Source organism: Sus scrofa, chromosome 8 (assembly GCF_054392235.1).
Source record: "Sus scrofa isolate SSC_HxYL_T2T_F1_AM1 chromosome 8, Sscrofa_HxYL_maternal_Yorkshire_Landrace_v2.0, whole genome shotgun sequence".
NCBI classification, from domain to species: Eukaryota; Metazoa; Chordata; class Mammalia; order Artiodactyla; family Suidae; genus Sus; species Sus scrofa.
In genome coordinates, this window is record NC_139390.1 from 143,706,246 (window position 1) to 143,733,531 (window position 27,286).

General features: G+C 42.2%; 1 protein-coding gene across 8 annotated transcripts in view; it reads right to left on the reverse strand.

Moving 5' to 3' along the window:
- Positions 1-27,286, reverse strand: part of CFAP299 (cilia and flagella associated protein 299) — a 572,345-nt gene that overhangs the window by 362,608 nt on the left and 182,451 nt on the right. For 4 of the 8 annotated variants that reach the window (XM_084973740.1, XM_084973743.1, XM_021101894.2 and 1 more), the window contains one exon: positions 10,429-10,519. In XM_084973740.1, the coding sequence (XP_084829866.1) occupies positions 10,429-10,519 (91 nt within the window). Of the gene's footprint in view, positions 1-4,757; positions 5,133-6,526; positions 10,520-27,286 lie in introns of those variants that run through there. The other 4 variants (XM_084973742.1, XM_084973744.1, XM_021101895.2 and 1 more) reach the window with 2 other exon arrangements.

Consider the following 27,286-nt stretch of genomic DNA (forward strand, 5'->3'; position numbering starts at 1 on the left):
AGACAGCTGTCAGCAACCGAGGGAGGGTTACCCTGCCTGCGACACTTCGAAACGTGCTTTTTCCTTTAATGTTTTAAGATGATGCCACGCTGGCATAAAGAACACACCTAGTTTTTCACATCGATTGCTTATTCCACAGACAGACCACAACTTGTTCTCCCGTTTATGAACCTTTAGCTTATTCTGCTCTTCTGAGCAATGCTATGATGCACTGACCTCTGAGGCTCTCCTTATAAACATGATTAACAGTCTCCCTTAGCTATGGAGCCAGCGGTTTAAAGACTGCGTACATCTTTCTTAGAGCCAGATACTGGCCAAGCTGCTCTCTGAAGTGCACTTAGACCTGCCACCTGTCAACACGATTTCCTGCTTCTGCACCTGCTCACCTGCCTTTGGAAAGACGGGGCTTTTCAGCGGTTGCCAACCTAGTGGGTGTGAACTGTAACTCCTTTTCCTTTCCGTTTTCATTCCTCTGATGACCGGCCCACATGAGCAGCCTCTTTTCATGCTACAAGACCATAATATATTCATAATGATAGCCTTTTTTTTTTTTTTTTTTTTTTTTTGTCTTTTAGGGCCGCACCCATGGCATATGGAGGTTCCCAGGCTAGGGGGCCAAACGGAGCTGTAGACACAGGGCCACAGCGTCGCGGGATCCAAGCCACGTCTGCAACCTACACCGCCAACGCCGGATCCTTAACCCACTGAGCAAGGCCAGGGATCAAACCCGCATCCTCATGGATGCTAGTTGGGTTCATTAACCACTGAGCCACGACAGGAACTCCACGATAGCTTTTCAATATAGGCTATTATTTGGCAAAACCAGTGAATCACACGATTATGCTTCTTTTTCAGAGTTTTCCCACTATTTTAGAAATTTAAATGCTGTTCATTTACTATGGTCACGAATGTCCTTAATTAAAAAATAACTTTTCTGTGAGTATTTTGTTTGGGGAATACGATGCAGCAATATACGCAATGTCATGGGTACATATGTGCACGCGTGGCAGATCCCAGGGCCATCAGTCACATTTCCTTTCCCTCCTGGCACCCAGCTAGGCTGCACTTCCCAGCCTTCCCACCGAGGCCGGCCAACGGACTGAGTCCCAGGCACACCAACTGGGACACAGTACTGAAAGCCACACACTCCACGCCTGACCCATAAAGAATCTTCGTCATGATTCTTCTCTCTCGCTCTTCCCTGAGCTGCTTCTCAACATCCAGGGCATTTTCGGAAGCAACACAGTGAAGATACTGGAGCACACCTATCAATATAGGTTCCTGAATAAATTCTAGAAATAGAAAGAGCCCTCCTGTGAGGTCAACATGGATTAGCAACGGAGCATGAAATGAGAGAGCAATAAATTTTTACTATATTAAACCACTAAGATTTCTTTTGTTTTCACACAGCTCACGTCACCATAATTAATACTTCATATTATATTATACAGGTTCATAGTTTTTTATCTGAACTCTTTGGAGCTGGAATTATTTTAGAATTCAGACTATATGGATTTTAGTAAGGTAATGTGGTAGATACTCAAACAATCAACATTTCCAGGTGAGCCTAGGGCCACTCATTGAACTTAATTTCATTAATTTTTTCGTGATAAACTAAAAAGACATTTACTCTAAATGAGATAAACTCTACAAATAGCCTTATGTCAGGTGAGGTTTCAATAGCAAAATGCCTTATTCCAACCTTTAAAAGTCCTTTGGTTTTCAGGACTTTGTGGATTTTAGGTTGGTGGCTAAGGCATTATGGGCTTGGAAGGTCACATAACCTTGCGTTATCAAGGCTCTTACTGTCGGTAAATTTGGCGCATTTTTTAAATCATTTTTAGCCCCGTTTTCATTTATGGAGAGGAGAGATGCATTCTTAGGCTCTTCACAGCCCTGTTAATGCCTAAGCAATCCTATTACATTTCCCCATTAGACAAATAACCAAGGTCACTTGGTTGCATGGAGCATTTGGGATACAGTAACTACATAATGTGACAGAGAAATTGTTTTCAAATGTTGGTGACCTTCCATCTACTTAACTTTTTGTAAAATTCCACAAGCAGTCAAAATTACCCCAAAAATACTGCACTAGCTCTGAAAATGCATACAGTTGAAAAAGTAGTAAGCAGTGCCTCCGTTACTTATAACAACTTTCTTTTTATATTCACAGGCATATCTTCGGGGAACGCATTCAAACACAACGCTGGCTGCTCGCTCGCGAATAGATTTACTGGCTTGATTCTGTCGATCCAAACAAAGCAGCAGCAATTCTATATGGGGAAATGTACGAGGGGAAATTAGATTTAAATGCGAAAGCTTATTACAAACACAGAATTTCTGGACCTGAAAAATGGTGTCTGGACTTCCGATTACTTGTAAATGGAGATGCCTCTGCGGTATAACTCACTTTATGTGAATTCAAATGATTAAAAGCAATTATTAAATTTTTACATAAAATGACAAATTTAAGCATCTTTAAAGTATTTTCGGCCATATAAGATTACATTTGTGCAGGGGCCGTATTCTTCCCTTTCCCAAATGCCTGAAACCAAGCTTTCGTATCGAGAGACCATGTTGCTGGGGCCCCTCCCAGATTCCTTTTTCCCAGGCGGCTGCACTCAGCTCCAGGGGCTACAGGTGTTACTGGCCAGTGGTTCGCACCTGCATCTCCTCAGGAAAGACTGCCCGTGGGCAACTGGAGCCACTGCCCTCCTTCCCCACCCTGTGGCAGCTGAGTATTCACTGACGGAGACAGGAGCGGGGAAGCAGGATGCAGAGAAGCGCATCCCCTGCCTCAAAGCGGAACAAATCTGATACCAGCCACACTCTAGAGCTCCCTGGGTGATCAGACTGAGCTGGATTTCCACGAAAACCACAGCTCTGCCCACTGTTTTCCTCTCTACAGTCATGGACACACAGCACATAGGATTTGTAATTTACTAAACACCTGCCAAGGATTAGCTTAGTTGTGCTTTAAATGTGATATAATTTTATTCCAGAAATATCTCAGCTATATGAAAGTTACGATCTCCATATGGTGGGTGGGGCAACCCAGACTACAGAGTTGAAGAACGCGTACTTAACTCACAACAAGTGGGAAATCCAAGGACCAAGCTCAGATGAGTAGACTCCACAATCTCTGCTCTTTAGGATTTCTCACTGCCTCTGTATCCTATTTTTTCCCCAGGAAATAAAAAATTAAAGAGCTATTCAACTATACCTTTTTCTTACTGAAGTGGAAATTGATGTGCATTCTATTCTGCAAACATTGATGTAATTTGTTTAAAAAGAAGGTAAGATTGTATGAGTCATATAATTTCCATAGGGTTTATTAGTGGACAAGCATGGATTCAATAAAAAGGGAAATAAACACGTGTATAATACCTTCATTTTCTTGAAAGGGTACATTTTATAGAAGTTGGAAAATCGTAAAGGAGGGAAAAGATCATGTCAGCACAATGTGACTGGTCATATACAATCTTATGTTTCATGGAGATTTCAACACAGGAAATGGGTATATTAGGAACTGCCCAATTCGTAGGCTTTCCTGACCCACATACAGTGGTTTCTTTGAATGACTCTGAAGGAAAATCTGTAAGAAGTGCTTTTATACCAGCTTCAATAATGCATATTTCAAAGCCCAAGTGAGCCAGCCATGTAACTGTTTACACAGTCAACATTCAGCGGGAAAACACGTGTCAACAGGTTCCCCCTCCCCAACCTGGAACAGCATGTGACCCTTCGTTTCTGTCTCATCAGTTCCTGCTGAGGAAGGGACTCTGGGATTCTTGTTTATTCCATTCAACAAAGGAAGGACTCTTAGTTTACTACCATCTGAAAAATAACATCTCTCCCCGGCCCCTGTCACTCAGCTACTTGAAAGAGCTGCATAATTCTATGACATGAGAAACACGGGGGGGGAAGGCCTGCATCCTTTTCCTCTTTGGAAAACAGCAGATATGATGGCAACTCGCCAAGTGGTTTGCACAGAGCAGAAAATTAATGAAATGGACTGCGGTTTCCTATACGGTTTCCTGTAACAATAAATAATTCCATAATACAGAGGCTTTTAAAAATACTATAATATCTTGCCAATGACCAACAGTCTTTAGGCCGCTAATAAAATCTCTAAGTATCTAAGGTCTCAAGGAAACCTCTTTTCTAAAGAGAGTCTCAAAACTACTCATTGCTTACCTTAAAAACTATTAACAAAAGTATTGCAGATTTTCTCCACTTACAATTTTAGTCCTAGCAAAAAGTCTCTTTTACTGCAGAAATTGCAATCCCATTATTTGTTAAATACTTGTACGATGCAGTGTGCCAAGGGTTTAACCTATATTTTCCTGTCAATAATCAATACTAAGATGAGAGTGCTCTTTCAATCTCTACAGAGCAGGACACCACAGCTTAGAAAACTAGCACAGTCCTGCGATTTGTAATACTGGGTCAGTAGTCATCTGCAACTTGAGACTAGCTGCTGTCCACCTCCAGCTTGCATGCTGTTAACCACTGACCTACACCAAATCCTGTAAAGCCAGGATCACACTCCTCTTCCCATTAATAAAATTGCCATCAGCTGCTTCCAGGCTCCACTGACTCTCCCAGGCAGAAACGCATCAACAGGATTCCAGGCTCCCTCTCACCACGTCCTATGCGGGAGTCATCTCCTGATCCCCAGCTCCATCTTTCCCCCACCATTCATTCTGCCGCTTCTTTATCCCAGGCTTTGAGCTATTTCTTTTGGTTTTTCATGATTTTTATTTTTCCCATTATAGTTGGTTCACAGCGCCCCAGCCTTTTAGTATCTACCTGAAACGCTGCAATGGCCTCTCAGTTGGCCTGTCTGTTCCGTATCTGATGTCCTACCTACAGACACACACTTAGCCTTACATATTGCTGCCAGGGGCCCTTAAAATACATATCTGATCCCAGGAGTTCCCGTCGTGGCAAAGGGATTAACAAATCCGATGAGGAACCATGAGGGTGCGGGTTCGATCCCTGGCCTTGCTCAGTGGGTTAAGGATCCAGCGTTGCTGTGAGCTGTGGTTTAGGTTGCAGACGTGGCTCGGATCCGCATGGCTGTGGCTCTGGTGTAGGCCGGCGGCTACAGCTCCGATTCGACCCCTAGCCTGGGAATCTCCATAGGCCGCGGGAACGGCCCAAGAAATGGCAAAAAGACAAAAAAAAAAAAAAAAAAAAATCTGATCCCATGGGCCATTTGCCCAAATTCTTTCATGGATACCCCTCGGCTTCAGGGCACTGGCCCTGCGACTGAGCACAGCACAACAGGGCCCTCAGAGCTGTCTGCTACCCACCGCTCCTGCTTTCTCGCCACCTGCCCCACATCTGTTTTAGGCGTAATTACAAGGTCGAAATGACCAGGTTTGGTCACCAACTAGATGTGACATGGGAGGAATGGAAAAGGAAAAGCAGGTGGGTTCAGCTGTAAGGCAGTGCAAGCGTTAAATCTAAGTGTCTGAGGCGCAGCAGGGTGGGGCTGGACCCTGGAAGAGAGTTCAGGAGCCCCCCGGCTCTCCACCTAGCACCTCGACAACTCCTTTTGTCCAAGACAACTCAAACTCAGGTCTCTGTCCTCTAGTCCCGGTCTTTGGGTAGCCCCACATCTCAAAGGGCGGCAGAACCTTCTACCCAGCTGTGAGGGCCAATTATCCACGGCCACTCCCTTTGCCTCAACCCTCTCCTCGGCCGCACCCCAACCGTCACCAATTCCTGCCGGGCTTGCCTTCTCAAAAGCCCTCAGATCGGCTCTCTTTATCGTCCTAGCATCCTCCCGGTCCAGGCTGCCATTCGTCTTCTCTTTCCAGACTTTGCAGTACATTGACTTATGCTTTATGCTCTCCATAATGTATTCTCTACATCGAAGGCACATGACTTCTTCGTCGGAAAATATGACCATATCATCTCTCAACCCACTTATACGCAGTTAGAAGTTTTTATGTTTTTCATTCATAGCACCTGTCACAGTTGCAATTTCGCTTTCATGCGTAGGCTTACTAGATCATACACTTTCTTTTCCAAGCAGCTCTAAGCTCTGTTAGGCACTTGCCACCCACTGTATCCTCAGAAGCTCACACAATGTCTTGCATAGAGCCAATTATCAGTATTTAATAAATAATTGAATACATTTCAAAAAAGACAGCAAAGACATAAGTCTCCATTTTGATAGCAAGAAGCATACAGTTAGTGAGTTCATGGGTTTGGGTGATTCATCAAGGGCAAACATTCATAGCGGAAGAAATGCAGGTCAAATGGAAGTGTACAGCAGTCGGCCCAAGAAAGAGACTGAGATCAAAAGTCAGAAGAGGAGTTCCCGTCGTGGCGCAGGGGTTAACGAATCTGACTAGGAACCGTGAGGGTGCAGGTTTGATCCCTGGCCTCGCTCAGCGGGTTAAGGATCCGGCGTTGCCATGAGCTGTGGTGTAGGTCGCAGATGCGGTTCAGATCCCGTGTTGCTGTGGCTCTGGCGTAGGCCGGCAGCTACAGCTCCGATTGGACCCCTAGCCTGGGAACCTCCATATGCCGCGGGAGCGGCCCAAGAAATGGCAAAAAGACAAGAAAAAAAGAAAAGAAAAAAAAGAAAAGTCATAAGAAAGTAGGAAAAATATAACATAATCATGTTGCAGACACCAAGAGAGGCAAGAAAACAGATTAATCAACTGTACAAATACCTCAGAGTAGTTTAAAAAGAAATTGGATACTGCTGTCTCAGGTTAACCCATTTTACTCTTCACGTGACTGTCTATGTTCAGTCTTTTCTTTATACAACCATCACATCTTGACCTCAAATATTTTCCTGAGTCTCTGTCATAGACGTGAAATGCCCTCAAGATGTTACATCTTCATTCAAGCGTCCCCTGTAATCCTACCATTTCTATTATGGCATTTCTGGAAATTGCAAAAAATAAAAACAAACCTCAATCTCACCCTCATTTAAATATTTAGTTATTTAATATTTCCACCGATTTTTCTGAGAAAAACCCACTTTGCACTACCTCAGATGTCCACGCAACGCGTCCCGCTCTCTGTGAGCTTTTCTGCATATCCTCCAGCATCACCAATTTGCCTCCGATCTGAGTTTCTAGGTATCTGGAATCCAACCTGTTGAATGTGCTCTTCCAAGCCCTGGTTATACACTTAGAAATGCTGCTTTGTGATGGCAGCGTTACACACCTCACGGCACACGCACTAAGACACTAGCACGTTCTCAGGAAACAACGAGCCTGCTCACAAACGAGAAGAAAATGGTCGTTTCACTCCTCAAAAAAGTTTTAAATCTGAAATACACGGTGCATGAGGTAGAGATGTTTTCTCACACGAACAGCTTACGTTTAAAATAAAATTAAATAGTTAATTCCCCGTCATTTGAGGCGCTACACCATTAATCCTTTCAAACATTTCTGTACATGCATTGTACACAGGCTCCATGTCTCATCGAAACAAAATGCACGGAGTGTCACAGTAATTGAACACAGAGGAGTTTGGAGGTGATGTAAAAAACAACTGTGCCTATATGTGCACACACTACATTTACATACAGTGCGTGTACCTGTGCATCCACGCACATACACACATGCGGTATAAAGGCATGTTATTTTGTATACATTACATATGAAATTCCGAGGCATTCATAAAGTAATGCTAATTCTTGAATTAAATCAAATTACCTTTGGCTTGCTACAAGCGTTTCTAAAAAGGGATTCAGCCGAACAATAAACACCTATGTCTACAAGATCTGGCCGACCGAACCACTGAAAGCGTTAAAGGAAGTACATTTTCAAGAGTTTTTATTCTTCAAGTACCAGGTATATAAACTTTTAATTCTCACGAAACCCTGTTCCCTCCCAGGGCATAGCCCAAGACTACAGCGCCAAGCAAGCAGATCTGTGGGAATGGAATGAAGGTATATAATAAGCAAATAATCCTATAACTTGCACACTGAAAATGCTGGGGTGGGGATCCACGAGGAAGGGGCTGGAGAGAAGTGCTGTTTTCTCAAGCTCCAGGGTCTAGAGTGAATTCAAAGCCTAAACAGAGAAAACTAATAAACCACGTGTGTAATTAGTTGACCAGAGGGAGAAAGAGGACACTCAGAACAGATCCGATTACACGAAACAGTCCTGGAAACCTGGGATCGCCAACCTTAAAAAGTTATGAGTGTGGGAAAGTGAACCCCATCTTCTTCTCATTTCTTAGCTATGTTCAAACGAAATTACATGGAAAAGCGCCCTGGAATGACTCCTTCAAGCTCTACTAGGCCATGCAGGTCAAGCACATCAGCTCCAAAACCGGATCCTAATTTTTCTAGTACGTACTTTCAATAAGATGAAACAAAAAGAGGAACAAATGTGCCTCTGGCTTGAAGTTCTCCATTTATTTTGCACCTACACATCATGCAGAGAATTTCCAATGCTCAGGAAATAATCACTTCCCTTGGAGAGTTTAGACCTCATAAAACTCACATATAATTTCTGCTGACAGCACATTAACATAGATCCAAATCTCAGGAATATTGTATGTTTTATAGGACTACTTTTTAAAAAGCATATCCATTTTTAAATGGCCATTAAGTATGCCTACGATCCTGATAAAGAGATCTTTCTAAAATGCGTTGCATTCTGTTGTATGTGGTTCGCTATAAAACCAGTCGGAGTCCTCATTAAGACAAGACTAGAAAATAGGAAATTAAGCCATAAATGCCACCCTTGACACAATGCTGCTGATTATAATAGTATCACAAATTCAAAGGCCCAAATAAATGACCAAATGTTATTTTCAGAGTCAGTACGTGATGAATCTAAAAACAATTTTAGCTTTGAAATCGGTGGCAACCTACCCAACAGTAAATGACTCAAAAAAGTTAAATTTAGGATGTTTCCTAAGGGGAAGCATCATCATGGCGTCATCAAAGGCAATTTGGAGAAACAACGTAGGAAAAAATAGATAAACTCACAGCAGATCTGGGTAAACGAGTGGATGATGCCAGCCTTCACTGTCAAAAGAAATACCGACAGGATAGAAAGACTAAAAAGCCCTTTCTGGGGGGATGCATATACCACTGCGGTAAAAAACAGAACAAAGCAACAAAAGCACGGGCCTAAGGTCCCTAAAGCTGCTTGAGTCGGTTGGTGCTACTGCCTGCCCAGCAGCCATTTTCCTCGACCCGAAGAAACCGGATTGTTAGCCTTACTGCGGATGGAGTTTGTACTTGTCACTTTTCTGTTTTAATGCGCTTGTTCCCAGACACTGGAGATGCTTTTTCAGTCCTTATCCTGCGTGGTCACGGAAGACCATCTACCGCTGCTTAGACGTCCTTGTCACGGATTCCCGAGACACCACCCTTTTCTGCCCTCCTCCTGCCTTTCCAGCTGCTCCTCCTACCAAGCGTCAGATCCATTCCAGACTATTCGGTCTTCCACCTCCAGCCTCTGCCCACATTCCCAACCTCACCTCTTTTAAATCTCACTCAGCCCACTTCCACCAAGAAGCCCTCCCTGATTACGAGTCCAGGATAACCTACACAATTATCTATCCAAGGCGTGATTTTTCTTTCACTCTGAAGTACATTGACAATTTTTCTGCATGTGAAATTTTCAAGGGACATGAAAGTGAGAAAAATGCCAACTTTTTTACTGAGAAAAGTGGTAAAGTAAAACTCCTTATAACATATTTTCCAGTTGCTCTAAATTTTTCACCGGAGAACTTCTGATTGTTCTCCTGTTAAGTTCCTTATTACGGCTTCAGCATGAATATTTGTCTATTTTAGCCTTAATGTGGAACATTTTAAGACTCACGAAAGAAAGACTGCTATCACTGATGATATGTTAGCAAAATGTGAATGTGAGTTATTCCAAATAATATTAGCGATTTAAAAAAATCTGATCTAGCAAATATTTTAATAAAACAAAAGCACGTTCTCCTTGGATGATCCCAAATCATATCTCTCCATTCCGTGGTTTCGGTCACACGCTCCAATCTGGGGCCATCAAGCAGGCTCCAGGCCACCTTTACAGGCAGCACAACACCGGGAAGGGAGGGGGAAACCTGGGGATGAGGACAGGACATGACTTGGAGAAACACCGGGGGATGGACCGAAACGAAGCAGGACGTCTCCACAGGGGACCTGCTCAGAGCTGGAGGCAACCAGTCTGCCAAAGGCAGGCGTTTTCTCCACAGGAGACCCACAGGCTGCTACCTACATTTCCTAACATTTGCTACGTCTATAGACGCAAACCGCAATATTTTGCTACACACGGTCCTGTAATACATAAACGATAAAAGGCCATGTGATATCGCTCGTGAGTTACTCTTCAGAGACAATATTACAAGTCACATCACTACTAACTGTGAATTATGTACTGTGACTGCAAGTTGCACGTTTCCAGCCTTTGAATGACATGTACTCACGCTCACTTTTCCACTGCGATTGTCGTCTTCTCTCACTGCCAGAGCCTTCAGAAAATTATCTTGCAGGTCTTTGCCAGCGCTTGCCAATGTCCTATAAAAAGCAGGTCTTTCAGTTTTAGGACATCAATAACAAATATATTTAAAATACTCTGGGTACAAAAAATAATACTTCTTTATTCCAAGTGACAATTCTTTATAACACTAAACCCATATATATATACATTATACACAATCATTATAAACCATACACAATTATTGTACTCTGCTAGATGGTTCAATTTAACTGCATAAAATTACAGTCTTCATTCACAAATAACTGGAACCGAGTTTATAAACAATATCAATACTTATACCAGATAGAGTTAATTCCATTTACATGTTCATTTTATTTTTTTAAATTTTTTATTGTTATTTCCCCAATACAAATTTTTTTCTACTGTACAGCATGGTGACCCAGTTAGACATACATGTATACATTCTTTTTTCTCCCATGAGCACGCTCCATCATAAGGGATTAGACATAGTTCTCAGTGCTACATAGCAGGATCTCAGTGCTAATCCATTCCAAAAGCAATAGTCTGCATCTATTAACTCCAAGCTCCCAATCCATCCCATGCCCTCTTCCTAGACAACCACAAGTCTATCCTCCAAGTCCGTGATTTTCTTTTCTGTGGAGATGTTCATTTGTGCCATATATTAGATTCCAGATATAAGTGACATCATATGGTATTTGTCTTTGTCTTTCTGACTTAACTTCACTCAGTATGAGAGTCTCTAGTTCCATCCATGTTGCTGCAAATGGCATTATTTTGATCTTTTTTACGTCCAAGTAGTATTCCATTGTGTATATATACCACATCTTCCTAATCCAGTCATCTGTCGATGGACATTTGGGTTGTTTCCATGTCTTGGCTATTGTGAATAGAGCTGCAATGAACGTGTGAATGCGTGTGCCTTTTTTAAGGCAAGTTTTCTTCATCATGCCACGAAGATTCGATATATTTATTCCTCTCACTACCCACAATAATGTTAAATTGCCTGTAGTTTAAGTACAATGTATTTATTCAGTATAAGAAAATTAAAGTCCTAGCCAGTTAAGCCCATGTAGTTACTGGAACAGAACACTAATTTTATCTCCATGAGTGGAGTAATCAAGGCAAGACAAGAAACTAGGTGATCTCTGTCGGATAAAAGAAAGCATTAAGAATTCAAGAGAGAAGTAACTTTCCCTGGAAATAAATTTTAAAGAAAGTTTATCGCAGTGGTCTCATAACACTGAACCACAATAAAGAGTGAATTCAAGAGTGATTTGCTCTTGAAGAGAAATAGGAATCCTTTCTGTGTTTGGCAATTTGCTATACATCCAACAAACATTCCTACTGCCTGCCTATTAGGTACCAGGAACCGCACCAGGGACAAAGATAAATGAGACTTAACTCCTGCTCTCAAGCTGCCTGTGGTCTCATGGAGGCGAATATCCTCTCACGTGCTGACTGTAGTAACAGGATACAGATGGAGAAGGAGTTCCTAAGAGAAATATCCTACCTATTCAAGGGAAAATCACCTAAGCTGAAGCTTTAAAGCAATTATTTTCGTGCCTGAACTCAAGGGGGGGGGGGGGGTATAATCCTCTCCAGGGAAGAGTAGCAAGCACTCGTAAGTAGCGTCACGTCCACGGCATCCCAGCCGCAGTTAGAGAGGGCACAGCTCAGTAACAAGAGTCCTCAAGAAAACAATTTCTAAGCAAGATGGAAAGGCAAAGAAAATTGGCTAAGCACAGTTTACTGTGACTTAACCAGATAAAGACCTTTTTCGAAATTAAGATCACTCATCTTAGCTCCAAAGCAGAACCCTTTCCCACAGACCCACAGAACCTCTGAAAATTATGGTTGAAGGATTAAAATAGACTTTGGTATGCGGTCTCCTGTGACAGTTATAGACACCTGTTGGTTTTGCCTTCCAGAGCTCCCACCCTGCTTTTTCATAACAGAATCCTAAATTCTATTTGGCAAATGGTCCCTCCTATGTCCTATGCCTTGGTAACACAATCAAGGTACCCACTCATTCACAACTCTTAACCACCCAAACATCAGCTAATAAATACGTCTCAAATTTAACCAGCGTCGCTTCACCTCACGAGACTGCACATCATAAAGGGAGACCCAAGGATGAAAAGCGACTGGAGCTGCAGTCCTTGTCCTCAGTTCCCACCTCATAGCCTCATCATTCAACATCTTCGAATCTCCGATAGGCGGTGTTCCTGCAATACATTCCCCTTTTTAATTTAGTTCATTAGAATCGGTTTCTATGGCTCACAACCGAAGTGCATATTTGCTGCAGTTGTGATCTGGTCAGGATACTGCAGAGCTCAGAAAGGTTTCCACACAGTAAAAGGCTACTCCTCATTCCTCCCACCTCCTCAGTCACACCTGATTTTGTTGTAAATCTTTAGAACACTCCAGATAAGCTGCAGTCCGGTTTGCTCACCAACCCTGACACCAAAGGTAACATCATTATCAGTTCTGCATGCATCTTTCAAGGTTATTTTCTATTGTTTATGTATGTACTTGTGTACCCATAATTCCTTTGGTATCATTTGGGGAGTTGTTCATTTGATCACCTATTTTGCAGCTTACTGCTTTAGTGCATTGTTGTTACTGTCCCTGGGAATAGATGTTTATCAGAGTGCCAAGAAGAGTAAAATTATTCCCAGTTTTATCAGACATAAACAGCCAGAATAGAGTTCAAGGCACCATTCACTTACAGGGAAGGGACTCCTAATACTCTGCCAGGCCTGGCTCTCTTGCTAATGCGTGAGGGTTTTTTTAGCAGCTATCAAGAGAAGACAGGAAAAGGGAATAATTGCAGTAGAATTTTCGCTGCCCCGGGACACGCACTCTGGCAGACACTCTTCTCCCATCTGCCATAAAAATAAAGCTCCCGTTTCCACCTGAACATACCGCTTCCTGGAATAAAGACTGTGTTTCCTAACCTTTTTGCAGCTATTTATGTCCATATGACTAACTTTTGCACAATGGGACCCAAGTGAAAATGACATACGACTTCTAGGAAGTGTCCTTAAGGGGGTGGGTGCCAGTTACCCTGATGTCGGAACACAACGTGATGAGGCTGCTCCAGCTGCCATCCAGGTCGGCGGCCACTGCGACAGAGAAACAGGAGGAGGCAGCAAGGCCCCTGACGCCTTGGAGGACCAACCCAGCCTTTGTAGACACCATCCAGACTTCTGGAATATGAGACTGGAAAGAGTTTATATCTTGTTTCGCCCACTGTCATTTGAGGGTCTTCTATTATTTTTAAGCAAACAATCTAAACAGATACATTCACCACATGAAAAGCTCACCCTTCTGACAAAGACAGGATTGTGGGATTAGCTTGGGGATCAAAGTAGTGTTTAACCTTATTGGTAATATTCTAAGGATACCCAGGGAGATTACTTATCTGGTTTAAATGAATTATTTTTTTAAATAATCAGAAAGTTAAGTATTTTAGAAGCAACGCCAAGCAGATGTGCTGCGAGCCACATGGGAAGTCCAGAAAGTTAAGTATTGTAGTGGAAGCATGAGATGATGGAAATTAAACCGAAATGTAAGATCGGACACCAGTCTTTAACTCCCATTCATTTTCCAATTGATTAGTCCAACACACCATGTTTTTTCTGAACCTGAGTTTCAGGTTGGACTAAATAATCCCTCACCCCTAGTGGCTGTAAAATCTGTAATTTAAAATGATCATACTCTGTCATCAACCACCAAACATTAATTTATAATCAATCTAAGAAATGTGACCATTGGCGTTCCCGTCGTGGCTCAGTGGTTAACGAATCCGACTAGGAACCATGAGGTTGTGGGTTCGATCCCTGGCCTCGCTCAGTGGGTTAACGAGCCGGCATTGCCGTGAGCTGTGGTGTAGGTTGCAGACGCGGCTTGGATCCCACATTGCTGTGGCTCTGGCGTAGGCCGGTGGCTACAGCTCCGATTCAACCCCTAGCCTGGGAAACTCCATATGTCGCGGGAGTGGCCCAAGAAATATCAAAAAGACAAAAAAAAAAAAAAAAAAGAAAAAGAAAGAAATGTGACCATTACGCTGACCACACACTAAGATCATCCTGCTCCTCTTGAACGTCACCCAAGCCTTCCCTACACAGACTTAGTCGTTTCCTAAACCTCCATGCGGAAGACAAAAAAAATTATTATGTAAATTGGGAGGCTCTTGAACCCCTAAGCTATTTGGCACAGAGTAAAAAAGTTATATAAATAATCAATTATTATCGCATGTTCTGAGAACCCGAAACTTCTCCGCAAGGAGAAATACTGGAACAGAAAGGTAATACAGAGGGTGTGGGAAGGGATTCTTAAGTTTTTAACATGCATTACTCTTACTTAACTAGATTTATTTAACAGCCAGTGACCTGAGAAACCTTGCTTAAATAAATATTACAAAAGGAGTTACTTCCTCGAGAAGTGAAGTAGTTCTCTTACAAAATCCGAGGGTTATAAGTTTTAAGAAGGCAAATCCTCCGTCTCCGTCTCTCACCCCCTACCACACTTGCAGAATGGGCTAAAAGTTGTACGGATGAGTTAATTCTTACCAGCCTGGTTTAATCATTAGCTAAACGTATTTGTATAATTCTACAAGAATGACTCTAACTATATTCTTAATCCTCAAAAATTAGGCTACTGGGTTTGTCATTTAATTATGTTGTTTATGTATCCCACATTCATATTTCATATTTCTAGAATTCCCATTCAACTCATTAGCACTCGTTTGATTATGTAATTCAAACTCTCTGTTCCTCAGTTTCTTTAAAATGAGGTTTTTGTATACTCTGTTTGGAAAAATAACGTGGAGAGTAAAGTAAAAAAATAGTAGATGAGCAAAATATTTATTATAAAAATTCTGTGCTAGTATATAGTCTTAAGAAACAAGCACAGTTATTTATGAAAAGTCAGTTTTCAGAAGCAGCTTTATTTCCCAGGAAAATTTTACTGATAAAAATACTTGTATGTGTGTGTAGTTATGTGGTTTCAAATAATATAATTTTGATTTGTTAGAGGCCAAAATGGGAAAAAACTGTTCAGGAACTTGATAAAAATATATAATGTTATTTAAAACAGTGCGTGACTTTTTAAGTGGCTCACTGGAGTGTCTGAGTATGAAATATGGAGAAATGTTTTTACAACCCTTTGATGTAGGGCACCTGTTGCTTTATCAGGGAGAGATGGTTGAATACATTTTTTCCAGGACCAATGATACCCTTTGTTTTATCCTTTACATAAATAAGGGGGGAAAAAAACTTTTCCCCAAGTAAAATGTTTAATAAATACCTCTACGATTGGTAAATCTTTGCATTCCTTTTCTCAATTTACCACTGCATATTTGCTCTGCATTTGTCAGCTCAGGCTGCCACGAGAGAGCACCACAGGCTGGGTAGCTTCAATAACAGAAATGTATTATCACAGCTCTGGGCACTGGGAGTTTGAGGTGAGGCCCCAGAACGTTCAGTTTCCCAGGAGAGCTCGCTCTGGCTTGGGGAGGGCTGCCTTCTTGCTGTGTCCTTGGATGGCAAAGAGCAAGCGCAAGCCCTCTAGAGTCTCTCTCTCTCTCTTCTTTTTGACTAATATATTATTTAGCGTGTTTGCTTCTCTAGTCACATGTAAGAGAGGGCTGGTATTGACCATAATGGAAAGAAGATGAAAAAAAAGAATGATACATGTGTGTAACTGAGTCACTTTGTCCTAGAGCAGAAATTAGTACAACACCATAAGTCAACTCTAATATAAAATAAAATGTGGTGTCTCCTCTTGGAAGAGCAGTAAACCCATCATGAGGGCCCCACCATCATAATCTCATCGTATCTCCCAAAGGCCAGTCTCCAAGTACCACCCCACTGGGAGTTAGTGTGTCGACTTAGGACTTGGCAGAGTGGGAGTGCAGGGTGGGGGCACACAAGTCTACCCATAGCATGTTCTTTCTCCCTTCCACCTCATTTCCCATATTTTATTTTTCTACCAATATTCTGTCGTGCTTGCCTTATCACCTCTGTGTACCCCTTGGAACTATTTCAAGTATTCTTTTATCAGGCGGGGTAAATTAACAAGTTTGTACCTCTCGAGATATGCTAGATTAAGTTACTGCAGCAAACTATTTCTTCCTGACCAGCTATCTTTATGTAGCAAGGGGCAAACAACTTCAAGACAGTGACCCCTCCCAAAACCCCGATGACTGACCAAAGGAATCTGCCTCAAACAGCATAGAGAAAAATGTCCTGCTCCTTACCTTGCATGTGAATTTATACGAAAATAATATACTCACTATAGGATTATTTTAACCTTTATGTGTGTGAAAAATAACTAACATACAAAAAAACAGCAAGAGCGGATTAAGATGGCGGAATAGAAGGACTGGAGCTCAACTTCTCTCCTAAAAACAACAAAATTCACAACTAAAGGCTCAGCACTCTTCACCAATGGACTGGAAACCTTAAAAAAGATCCCCTACTCCAGAAGAACAAGAGGAGGCCACATCAAGAGGTAGGAGGGGTGATTTCGTGATATAAACAACCCCATACCTCCTGGGTGGGAAGCTCCACAGACTGGAAACTAACTGGTTCACAAAGACTCACCTACCGGAGTGAGAGTTCTGAGCCCCACATCAAACCCTCACATGCTGGCATCTGGCACTGGGAGAAAGAGCCCCTGGAGCATCTGGCATTGAAGGCCAGCGGGGCTTGTGTGCAGGAGCTCCACAGGACTGGGGGAAACGGAGACCCATTCTTAAAAGGCGCACACAGATGTTCACGTGCACTGGGTCCCAGGGCAGAGCGAGGTCTCCAAAGGAATCTGGGTCAAACCTGACTGCAGTTCTTGGAGGACATCCTGGGAAAACAGGGGTGAATGTGGCTTCTTGTGAGGGAAGGACATTGAAAGCAGAGCTCTCGGGAATATTCAGCAGCTGCCTTTCTCTGTAGGGGGCCATTTTGGGAAAACCTGGCCCCACCCATCAGTCAGTCAGGCTGAGAAGCCCCAGACCAAACAACAATCCAGGTGGGATCACAGCCCTGCCCCTCAGTAAACAGGCTGCCTAAAGACCCCTCATGCACACAGCTGCCTCTAAACCCATCCAGAGACTAAGCCCCACCCACCAGAGGGATTAGAATCAGCTCCACCTACCAGGGGGCAGGCATCAGCCCCTCCCATCAGGAAGCCTAGAGCAAGCCCCCATACTGAATTCAGCCACAAGGGGGGCAGACACCAGAAGTACGAGAGGCTACAACCCTGTTATCTGTAAAAAGGTCACCACACCAAAAAACCTATAAAAATGAAAAGACAGAGAACTATAACTCAGATGAGGGAGAAAGGAAAAACCCCAGAAAAACAGGTAAGCCATGAGGAGATTCTCAGCCTCCAGGAAAAAGTCTTCAGATTGTTGATGCTGAAGAAGATGCAAGACATTGGAAATAAACTGGAGGCAAAGATGGATAACTTACAGGAAACACTGACCAAAGAGATACAAGATATAAAACTTAAACAAGAAGAGATGCAAAATACAGTGAAATAAAAAATGCACTAGAAGCAGCTAACAGCAGAATACAGGAGGCAGAAGAACAAATAAGCGAGGTGGAGGACAGATTAGTGGAAATTACGGATGCAGAACAGAAAAGAGAAAAAAGATTGAAAACAAATGAAGAGAGTCTCAGAGAACTCTGGGACAACGTGATACGCACCAACATCCGTATTATAGGGGTGCCAGAAGGAGAAGAGAGAGAGAAGGGGACAGGAAAAATATTCCAAGAGCTAATAGCCGAAAACTTCCCTCACATGGGAAAGGAACCACTCACTCAAATCCAGGAAGCACAACGAGTACCATATAAAATAAACCCAAGGAGGAATACACTGAGACATATATTAATCAAACTGGCCAAAATTAAAGACAAAGAGAAAATCTTGAAAGCAGCTAGGGAAAAGAAACAAGTAACATACAAGGGAACCCCAATAAGGTTATCAGCAGATTTTTCAGCAGAAACTCTGCAGGCCAGAGGAAGTGGCATGCTATACTTAACGTGATGAAAGGAAAAAACCTCCAACCAAGATTACATAAAAACAGCAAACTACTGAAATACAGAGTTAATCCCTTGTAATAAAGGCAACCTCTGTAACTCATTATGGAGTCAAAAAACAGAACAATGACCACACAGCGGGACACCTGCTTACGCCTCCCTGCTCACAGCTGCACCTCCTCCCACCATCACCGCAGGCGACCACTTTCTCAGTCTCACGATCTTCACTCCCATGCTTCTTCCTTATGGGTTTCAACTTTCTTGAGCATCATTCCCGTTCATCACTTCAGGATGTACCCCCAAACCATTCGGTTTAATTTGCCTGTTTTCGAACTGTCTACAAATGGGATCAGGACGTGTGTAATCTGAATATTGTTTCTTTCATTAATACTTTCGCATGTTACATACATACCAATGCATGTGGCTGTGCCTCATTTTCACTGTATTCTTTTATATGAATATACAACTGTTTGTTTATTCTTTTTGAAACATAGACCTCAACGTTGTTTCTTGTTTGGGTCTATTAAAAACATGCTGTTAGAATTTCCTGTATATGTGTCCTAAGCATACATTTCGCCAAGACGTGTAGCTCACAGTGAAAGAGCTGTGCTACAGGATATGTGGAACTTTAGTTTTACAAAATAATGCCAACTTCTTTCCAGGATGGTTGAACCAATTTACGCTCCTACTACCAGAACATGAGAATTCTTTTTGCTTCAGATCATTCTCAAAATGTCGTATTTTAGGACTTTTTAATATTATGCAACTCGTGTGTATTGATACGAGCATCTCGTCATGCCTTTAATTTGCATTTCCCTGATTACTTTTATGGTTTCTATGTACAAACTTTCCAGTGTAATTTGTGTGTCCTCGGAAAGCTACATGAAGCAAGAAGCTGTAAAGAAGGAAAAGAATCACTAGTGGACAATTTTGAGTCCTTTCCTTTGAACATATATTCAATAGGAGAATCCACTTTGTTTTTATTTGTTTTTGTTTTTTTGTCCTTTTAGAGCTGCACCTGTGGCATATGGAGGCTCCCAGGCTAGGGGTTGAATCAGAGATGCAGCTGCCGGTCTACACCACAGCCACAGCCACGCCAGATCCGAGCCATGTCTGCGACCTATACCACAGCTCATGACACACTGAATCCTTCACCCACTGAGTGAGGGCAGGGATTAAACCCGTGTCGTCATGGATACTGGTCGGGTTCATTGCCACTGAGCCACAAGGCGAACTCCAGAGAACCCACTTTTAATACTGAAGGGATCATTTTTTTTGAAAATCAAAGAGGAAAAAAGAGTGGCGCGAAGTCCAACATGCAGTTTTTGAGTCTCCTGTCTCTTCCTGTGAGCTACTCTTTCTTAGTGGCTTCTCTTTCTCTTTTTTTTTCTTTTTTTTTTTCTGTCTTTTTGCTATTTCTTGGGCCGCTCCCGCGGCATATGGAGGTTCCCAGGCTAGGGGTCGAATCGGAGCTATAGCCGCTGGCCTACGCCAGAGCCACTGCAACGCGGGATCCGAGCCGCGTCTGCGACCTACACCACAGCTCATGGCAACGCCAGATCCTTAACCCACTGAGCAAGGGCAGGGACCGAACCCGCAACCTCATGGTTCCCAGTCGGATTCATTAACCCCTGCGCCACGATGGGAATTCCTCTTTCTTTTCTTAAAGTGTAGCCGAAACAATGTTCCTTAGGAGTCCAGTCGGTCAGGATTTATGGTTTGGAACTTTCACACCACATACGGTGACTTCCCTGGAATGTCCAGGAGGTCATCAATTTATACCCTAATAGCTTTCGGAAAAGGAGAAGACCACTTGAGAGATGAGATGCGTTTATTGGGGAGGAGGAATGAGAATCGAGTTTCCATTAAGCAGGTGAATGGCACCAGCTTCCCGCCCTCTCTATGCAAAAGCATTTTTAAAAGATGAGGTGAACAGTAAAGCACACTCAGCATCTCGGGCGGGGGGATATGGCAGCCGGACCAAAGAGCAGCCCTGCTGACACACAAGGCAGGGCTGTCCCTTCCGTCTTCTGTTCTGAGGAAAGCCCAGGTGGGAGGCCTGAAATCCCTGGGGTCCCCCATCAGTCAAACGCCCCCCTGCTGGGTGAAACCCTGCGCTTTCCTTTGGGGGGAAGGAGAATGGGCCGGTCTGCGGGAGGAAGGGCTCTGAGGTCTTCATGTGGGGTCCACTGGGCGAGCTCCTCTAGGTCATCCCTAAGTATGGTCGGTGAAGACCTTCCCACACTCTGCGGGCGAGAATGAGGGTACACAGGGAGGAAATAAATGTTCTTAGGTTTTGAACGTGTTTGATTTTATTGTGTAGACATTAAAAAACCCCTTTGCTTTTGTGCTCTTCTGGGAAGCAGCTAAATCTTTTCATCTGGTTTGGAACACATTCCTTGATCTTCTGGTTCTACTTAGTCACCCAAAGCCAATGGGAAAATAGAAAGCAGAGTCCCCAACGTGGCTCCGTGGAAACGAATGTGACGAGCATCCCTGAGGATGCAGGTTCGATCCCTGCACTCACTCAGTGGGTTAAGGATCCAGCATTGCTGTGAACTACGGTGTAGGTCACAGATGCGGCTTGGATCCCATGTTGCTATGGCTGTGGTGTAGGCCAAGCGGCTACAGCTCCGATTCAACCTCTAGCCTGGGAACCTCCATATGCTGTGAGTGGGACCCTAAAGAGACAAGAGACAAAAAAAAAAAGAAAGACAGAAAGAAAATAGAAAGCAAAGAAAGTAACCTCCTGCTTGATATGCTTTTGCCTCTAAATTCCTATCTGTGGGAATCAGCATTACTTGTCTATAAAGTGCTGAGGTCGGTCAGGCAGATGAGGCTTTAGAAGCCGAAAGTCTTGAGGCTCAACATCTTTATACTGTTTACACCTAGTCTCTACATGTGTGTCTCTTAGTAATAATTTTTTAAAGATTCTATACAAGGAGGGAGAGAATTTGACATCAGGGGATTCAGGGGGCAACTCCTCACCAGAGAAAAGCAGTCAAAGCGGAAGCTGCAACACACTTCCCAACAACTGCACAACGAGGTAGGGACGGTCACGCCTCAGGAAGAGCAGGCATGTGGTGCTTGGAGCAGAAGGGTGTATAGATGGGGGCACTGGAAGGAGGAAGAGAGGTATTTGGTGTGGGACTGGGGAGAAAGATACTCAAAGAAGACGGTTAGGTAGGCTCGCTGCCCCATGTCCTTTGCAGGAACCCCTGTGTTGCTCCCTTAATAAAAATTGCATTACTGGGATGCAACCCTGACCCTTAGAGACAGACAGAGTTTAGAAAGGACAAGAAGCCTATGGAGAGAGAGAAGTATCCTAAACTGCCACACCAAGGAGGGTGCAGCCAAGCCATGTCTGTGTCCTTGAACCAACGTCAGCCCATAAAGAGTTACGACTCCCAGAAATGGACCCACCCTTACTATCCCTGCCACACTCCGGCGGTGGGTAAAAGAAGCCTGAGGGAGGTGTGGCCTGGGTGCAAATGCACAATGGGTTTCAAAGAGCTTCGGACGGAGCCTCAGTTGATTATACTCCCTGATACGTGGTGTAGTCTCCTGACAACCACAATCTCCTCTCATCCAAAACAAAAATCCCAGGGTTCAATAAAACCAACATAACTCATTTGCTTTCTCACAATGAGAGTCTCAGATAAAAGCGCCAATATTATCATCATCAATATGCTCTAAGGCATCCCCTGGTGGCTCAGGTGATTAAGGATTCGTCTGTCATTGCTGTGGCTCAGCTCGCTGCTGTGGCACCTGTTGGCTCCCTGGCCTGGAAACTTCTGCATTCAGCAGGCATGACCAAAAAAGAAGAACGAAAGAAAACCCTGAGACTTGTTGCCGTCTTTGTTTTCTCTGCGTACATCCCACTAGGGATGCAGATTATTGTGGCTGAAGTCCCTCCACTTGAAAATGCTCCCTTCTTTATAGCTATGATATACAACTGGGTTCATTTATTACTTCTATTTTAGTTTTTAAGATATTTTAAAGTATGCCCTGTAATTATAGAAAATATTCTTAGAATTCTAAAGTCAGGTCTACAATTTAGATATTTAAGGCAGTCTAACTTGCATCTCTCTAGTTCCCTCTATCCTGTTCTATTCCTCCCTTCTATGTATATATATCATCATTTTAAACAAAAGGATTAACTTTGTATTGCTTTTTAACTACTTTAATATAAACATATCTATCTATCTATCTATCTATCTATCTATCTATCTATCTATCCATCATCCAGCTAGCTGGCTCTGTATTTATTTATGCAAATAGCAGCACCTTATGCTCTTTTACCTCAACCTTTCTTTTTCACTTAGCATTATATTCAGGGAAGTATACCATAATTATCCCACAGTGGTAAGAGAGTCTCACTCCTTTCTTCATTTTTAATAGATTTTTTAAAAATTAAAGTATAGGTGACTTACAAAATTGCGCCAATTTCTGCTGTAAGGCAGTGCACCCCTATGTTCACTGCAGCACTATTCGCAATGGCCAAGACATGGAAACAACCTACATGTCCATCGACAGAGGGGTGGATTAAGAAGATGTGGTCCATGTATACAAAGGAATACTACTCATCCATAAAAAAGAATGAAGTAATGCCATTAACTCCTTTCTTAATTGCATAGTACTCTATTATAGGGATATATCATAGTACAGTCACTTAGCTACTTATGGCCATTTGGGTGGTGCCCTGTTATTTGTTATGAGAAATACTGCTTTGGTGTATAGCTTCGGGCATAGGTCACTTCACATTTTTGCCAGTATATTTTGGGATAAATTCCTTGATGTAGAATTCCTGGCCAAAGGGCACATGAGCATATTATTTTGTTAAATATTATCAAATTCTCTTTCAATTGACTGGACCATTTTGCAGTCCTCCCTGTCATTTAAAAGAGTACCTTTAATAAGTTTCTACAGAACCGCATCAACAAAGTATGTTCCAAAACCTTTATATTTTTGCTGATTTGACAGGTGAGAAGCTATCTCAGCACACTTTTTGTATTTATCTTATTATAAGCAAAAGTGAACACACTTTCATGTTTACACTATTTGCATTTCTTTTTCTGTGAACTGTACGTTGATACCTAATTTTTTATACTATTCTTGGCCTCTTTTCTATTTTCGTCTTTAAACATGAAAAATTTTAGCTATTCTCTGTGTTACGAATTGCAAATATTTTCCCAGTTTTTCATCTGTCATCCTACTCTGCTAAGAGTGCATTTTACCAAGGAAATGTTTTATTTCTGAGTTATTAAAAATATCAATCTTTCCCCTACTGACTACAGATTTTGAATGAGAAATTACGCAGGAATGCATACATGTCTTCTTCTAGAACTTGGTTTTTTTCTTACTTGTTTTAACATTTTTATCTCTATAATTCCTTGGAATTCAACATAACTTACTGAGTGATAAATTGATCCAATTTTAACTTTTTCCATGGGGCTGCTCCCAGCACCCTTTATTTAAAAGTCCACCTTTGCTCTTTTCACTGATTTGAGATGACGTCTTCATCAAATTGAGAATTTCTGTATACACTGGAGCCTATCTCCGTGTTTTCTATTTTGCTCAGTCGCCTTGTCTGTTCATGCATTAGTACCATACTCTCTTGATTGCAGAAGCTATATGTTCCAATATCTGGCAAAGTTACCTCTCTCATTGCTATTCCCTTTCAGGGTTTTTGTGGAAATTCTCACTTATTTGCTTTTTCTAAAGCAAGTGATTTTTTAATTTTATAATTAAATTCTCTAGTTGCCCAAACCCCTTAAAAGCTGATGGTCCTTTGCCAGGACTACTTTAAGTTTCTACAGGTTGTAGCTTTCCTGTCTGCAGATGGCTGCGACAGTATCTCCCATCGGACATGTTATTTCATAGCTTTGTGCCCTCCCACTGAGAGGTAGAATCTACCCTCTCTTCGACCCAACAGGAGTGACACGAAGAAGTGACATTACAAGGGCCTGAAAACTTCCACTTCCGCACTTTTGACCTGAATCTGTCATGTTATATGTAGGCCCCAGCTAGCTACACGGAGAGAGCGAGATGTTTGGCCAGCCCAGCTGAGAAGACAGACAACTAAGGAAGCCACCTTGAATATTTCCGCTGTTACAGATGCCGCAGGAAGTAGAGATAAGCTAGTCCCACCAAATTCTGCCCAACCTGCAGAATCATGAGCAAATAAATAAACGACTGCAATTAACCACTGAGTTTAGAGGTGGTCTGACTTGTAGCAGTAAATTACCCACGTAGAAATGATCTTTATATGCGGAATTGCACTGTTTCCTGTCTACATCGACTGGATCACCCTTGTACTCCTAAGATAACTGCACTTAATCATGATGGATTACTTCAAACTTTATTTCAAATTTTTGTGGAGTTCCCGTCGTGGCGCAGTGGGGAGTTCCCATCGTGGCGCAGTGGTTAACGAATCCGACTAGGAACCATGAGGTTGCGGGTTCGGTCCCTGCCCTTGCTCAGTGGGTTAACGATCCGGCGTTGTCGTTAGCTGTGGTGTAGGTCGCAGATGCGGCTCGGATCCCCTGTTACTGTGGCTCTGGCGTAGGCCGGTGGCTACAGCTCTGATTCGACCCCTAGCCTGGGAACCTCCATATGCTGCGGGAGCGGCCCAAGAAATAGCAAAAAGACAAAAAAAAAAAAAAAAAAAAAAAGATTTTTGTGTCACATTCATAAGCAAAGTTAGCATATATATTTTACACGTAAGGTTTGTGAATCAATGTTAGGCATACTTCATAAAATAAATTTAGAGGTTTTCCTTATTTTTCAAAATTCTGAAGTAGTCTAGCACCTGGGACTATCTTATCTAAAAGACTGGTGGAATTCCTGTCTACCACCTATGCCTGGAACTCTTTTTTGAAAAGAACAGGCTCTTTTAACTACCATGAATCATGCGACTCAGCCATAAAAAAGAACCAAATTTCGCCGTTTGCAGCAATATAAGTGGACTTGAAAAAAAATCAATGAGGCTACTTTACACAACACAAAGAAAGTTGTAAGCAATAGATGAAATAGATAAATTCTTTCTAGAAAAACACAACTATCCACAATTTGTTAGAGATTAAGAGTAAACTTATTACAGACAAAATGAAGCAGAGGGTGCCGAACATGATTGTATCTATGAATTCAGTTTTGTGATCAGAATCATGAAACACACGGTTTTAACCTGATATTACATGTATTAGATTAATAGAAAACTTAGGACTGGGGCACACTTTCTCGCTTGGGACGTTTCCGGTTTCATGACACGCCTTTACACTCTTCTAGTGGAGGCTACATTTAAATTTCAGCTTAAAGCTCCCTCAATGCCGTGCAGTCCCGCAGAAAGAGAAGACAGAAAGCCTGTCTCCACTCTGTAGTGCCAGCGGATTGACACAGGCCTGAAGGTAACTCTTGTTTTTTTTTCCATTGAAGTATAGTTCTGTACAGTATTGTAAGTTATAAGGGTACAATACAGAGGTACACAGCTTTTAAAACTTACCCTTCATTAATAGTTATTATAAAATATTGCCTAGATTCCTTGCAGCTTATTTGATACCTAACAGTGTGTACCTTTCACTCCCCCACCCTATACCTCCTCTCTGCCTTTCCCTCTCCCCTGTAGCATGGCTCGTTCTCTGTATCTGGGCATCTGCTTCTTTTTTGTCAGAGTCACCAGTTTGGTGAATTTTTTAGATTCACATTTAAGTGATTTCACACAGGATTTTCTTTCTCTGTCTGACCGATTTCCTTTATTGCAGTTTCTGCTTTATCTGGGTAATTAATTGGAGAATATTAAAAACTCATGTCTACAATGGTGAATTACAGCTTTAAGCTCTATAATTTCCTTCATTGTCTATTAATGCTTTTTTATGGGAACAATAATTTGTTAGATATCAAAGTTATAACTTGTATTGTGTCTATCAGAATATTTGTGGGTTTTTATTTTCATATTTCTGCATTTCTCTAATTTAGATATCTTTTATTTAAAACTCGGACCATTTCTATAAGTTGAATTAAGTTCATTTACATACACTGATGGGATTGATAAATTTGGTCTTAGTTTTTCTCATATTGCTTTGTATTATACATATGCCATATTGATTCATACTGCATAACACACACAGAGGCTGTTCACTAGACAGCTACTTCTTTTTTTCCATATATTCCCTGACATTACAGAGGGTTCACATTTTGTTCACGTGATTACTTCTATAAGAACACTTTTATGTAAAATTCTTGCCATCTCCCTTTTTCTTTTTAGCTAACGTTCATTATTCCTGTGAAAAATGTTGAAATTGGCTAACAGCATTTTTTCATTCTTTCCTACCCTAAACATCTACTTTGGAATTATATGCCTTTTACTCTCAGTCAATACTTACAAGGCAGTTAGCAAATGTATTCCATTCTTCGTGTGCTTTGCTTGTTTCCGATTGCTGACTTTTTATTGACAGTGCACACCGCAATGCAATACTACACCCTCTCCCTTAAATCTCATTTGGTCTTCGTTTTACAGATAGAGATAAATTTGTTGTTGACCGTGAGCCCACTGGTTTCTGTCTTTCTGGTCATTTTGGTGGTCTGAAATGTGGTCTCCAGTTAATTCCTTAGAAAGCTCATGGGAACAAGAATCTCAAGCTTTTGCACGCCCGTGACGGCATGTTTGCAGCCATGGTACCTGAAGTTTGGATTGCTGGATACAGAATCCTCGGTGCATGGTTTCTTTCTTTGAGTCTCGTAAATATTACTCCATTATTTACTGCACAAAATACTGAAAAATCT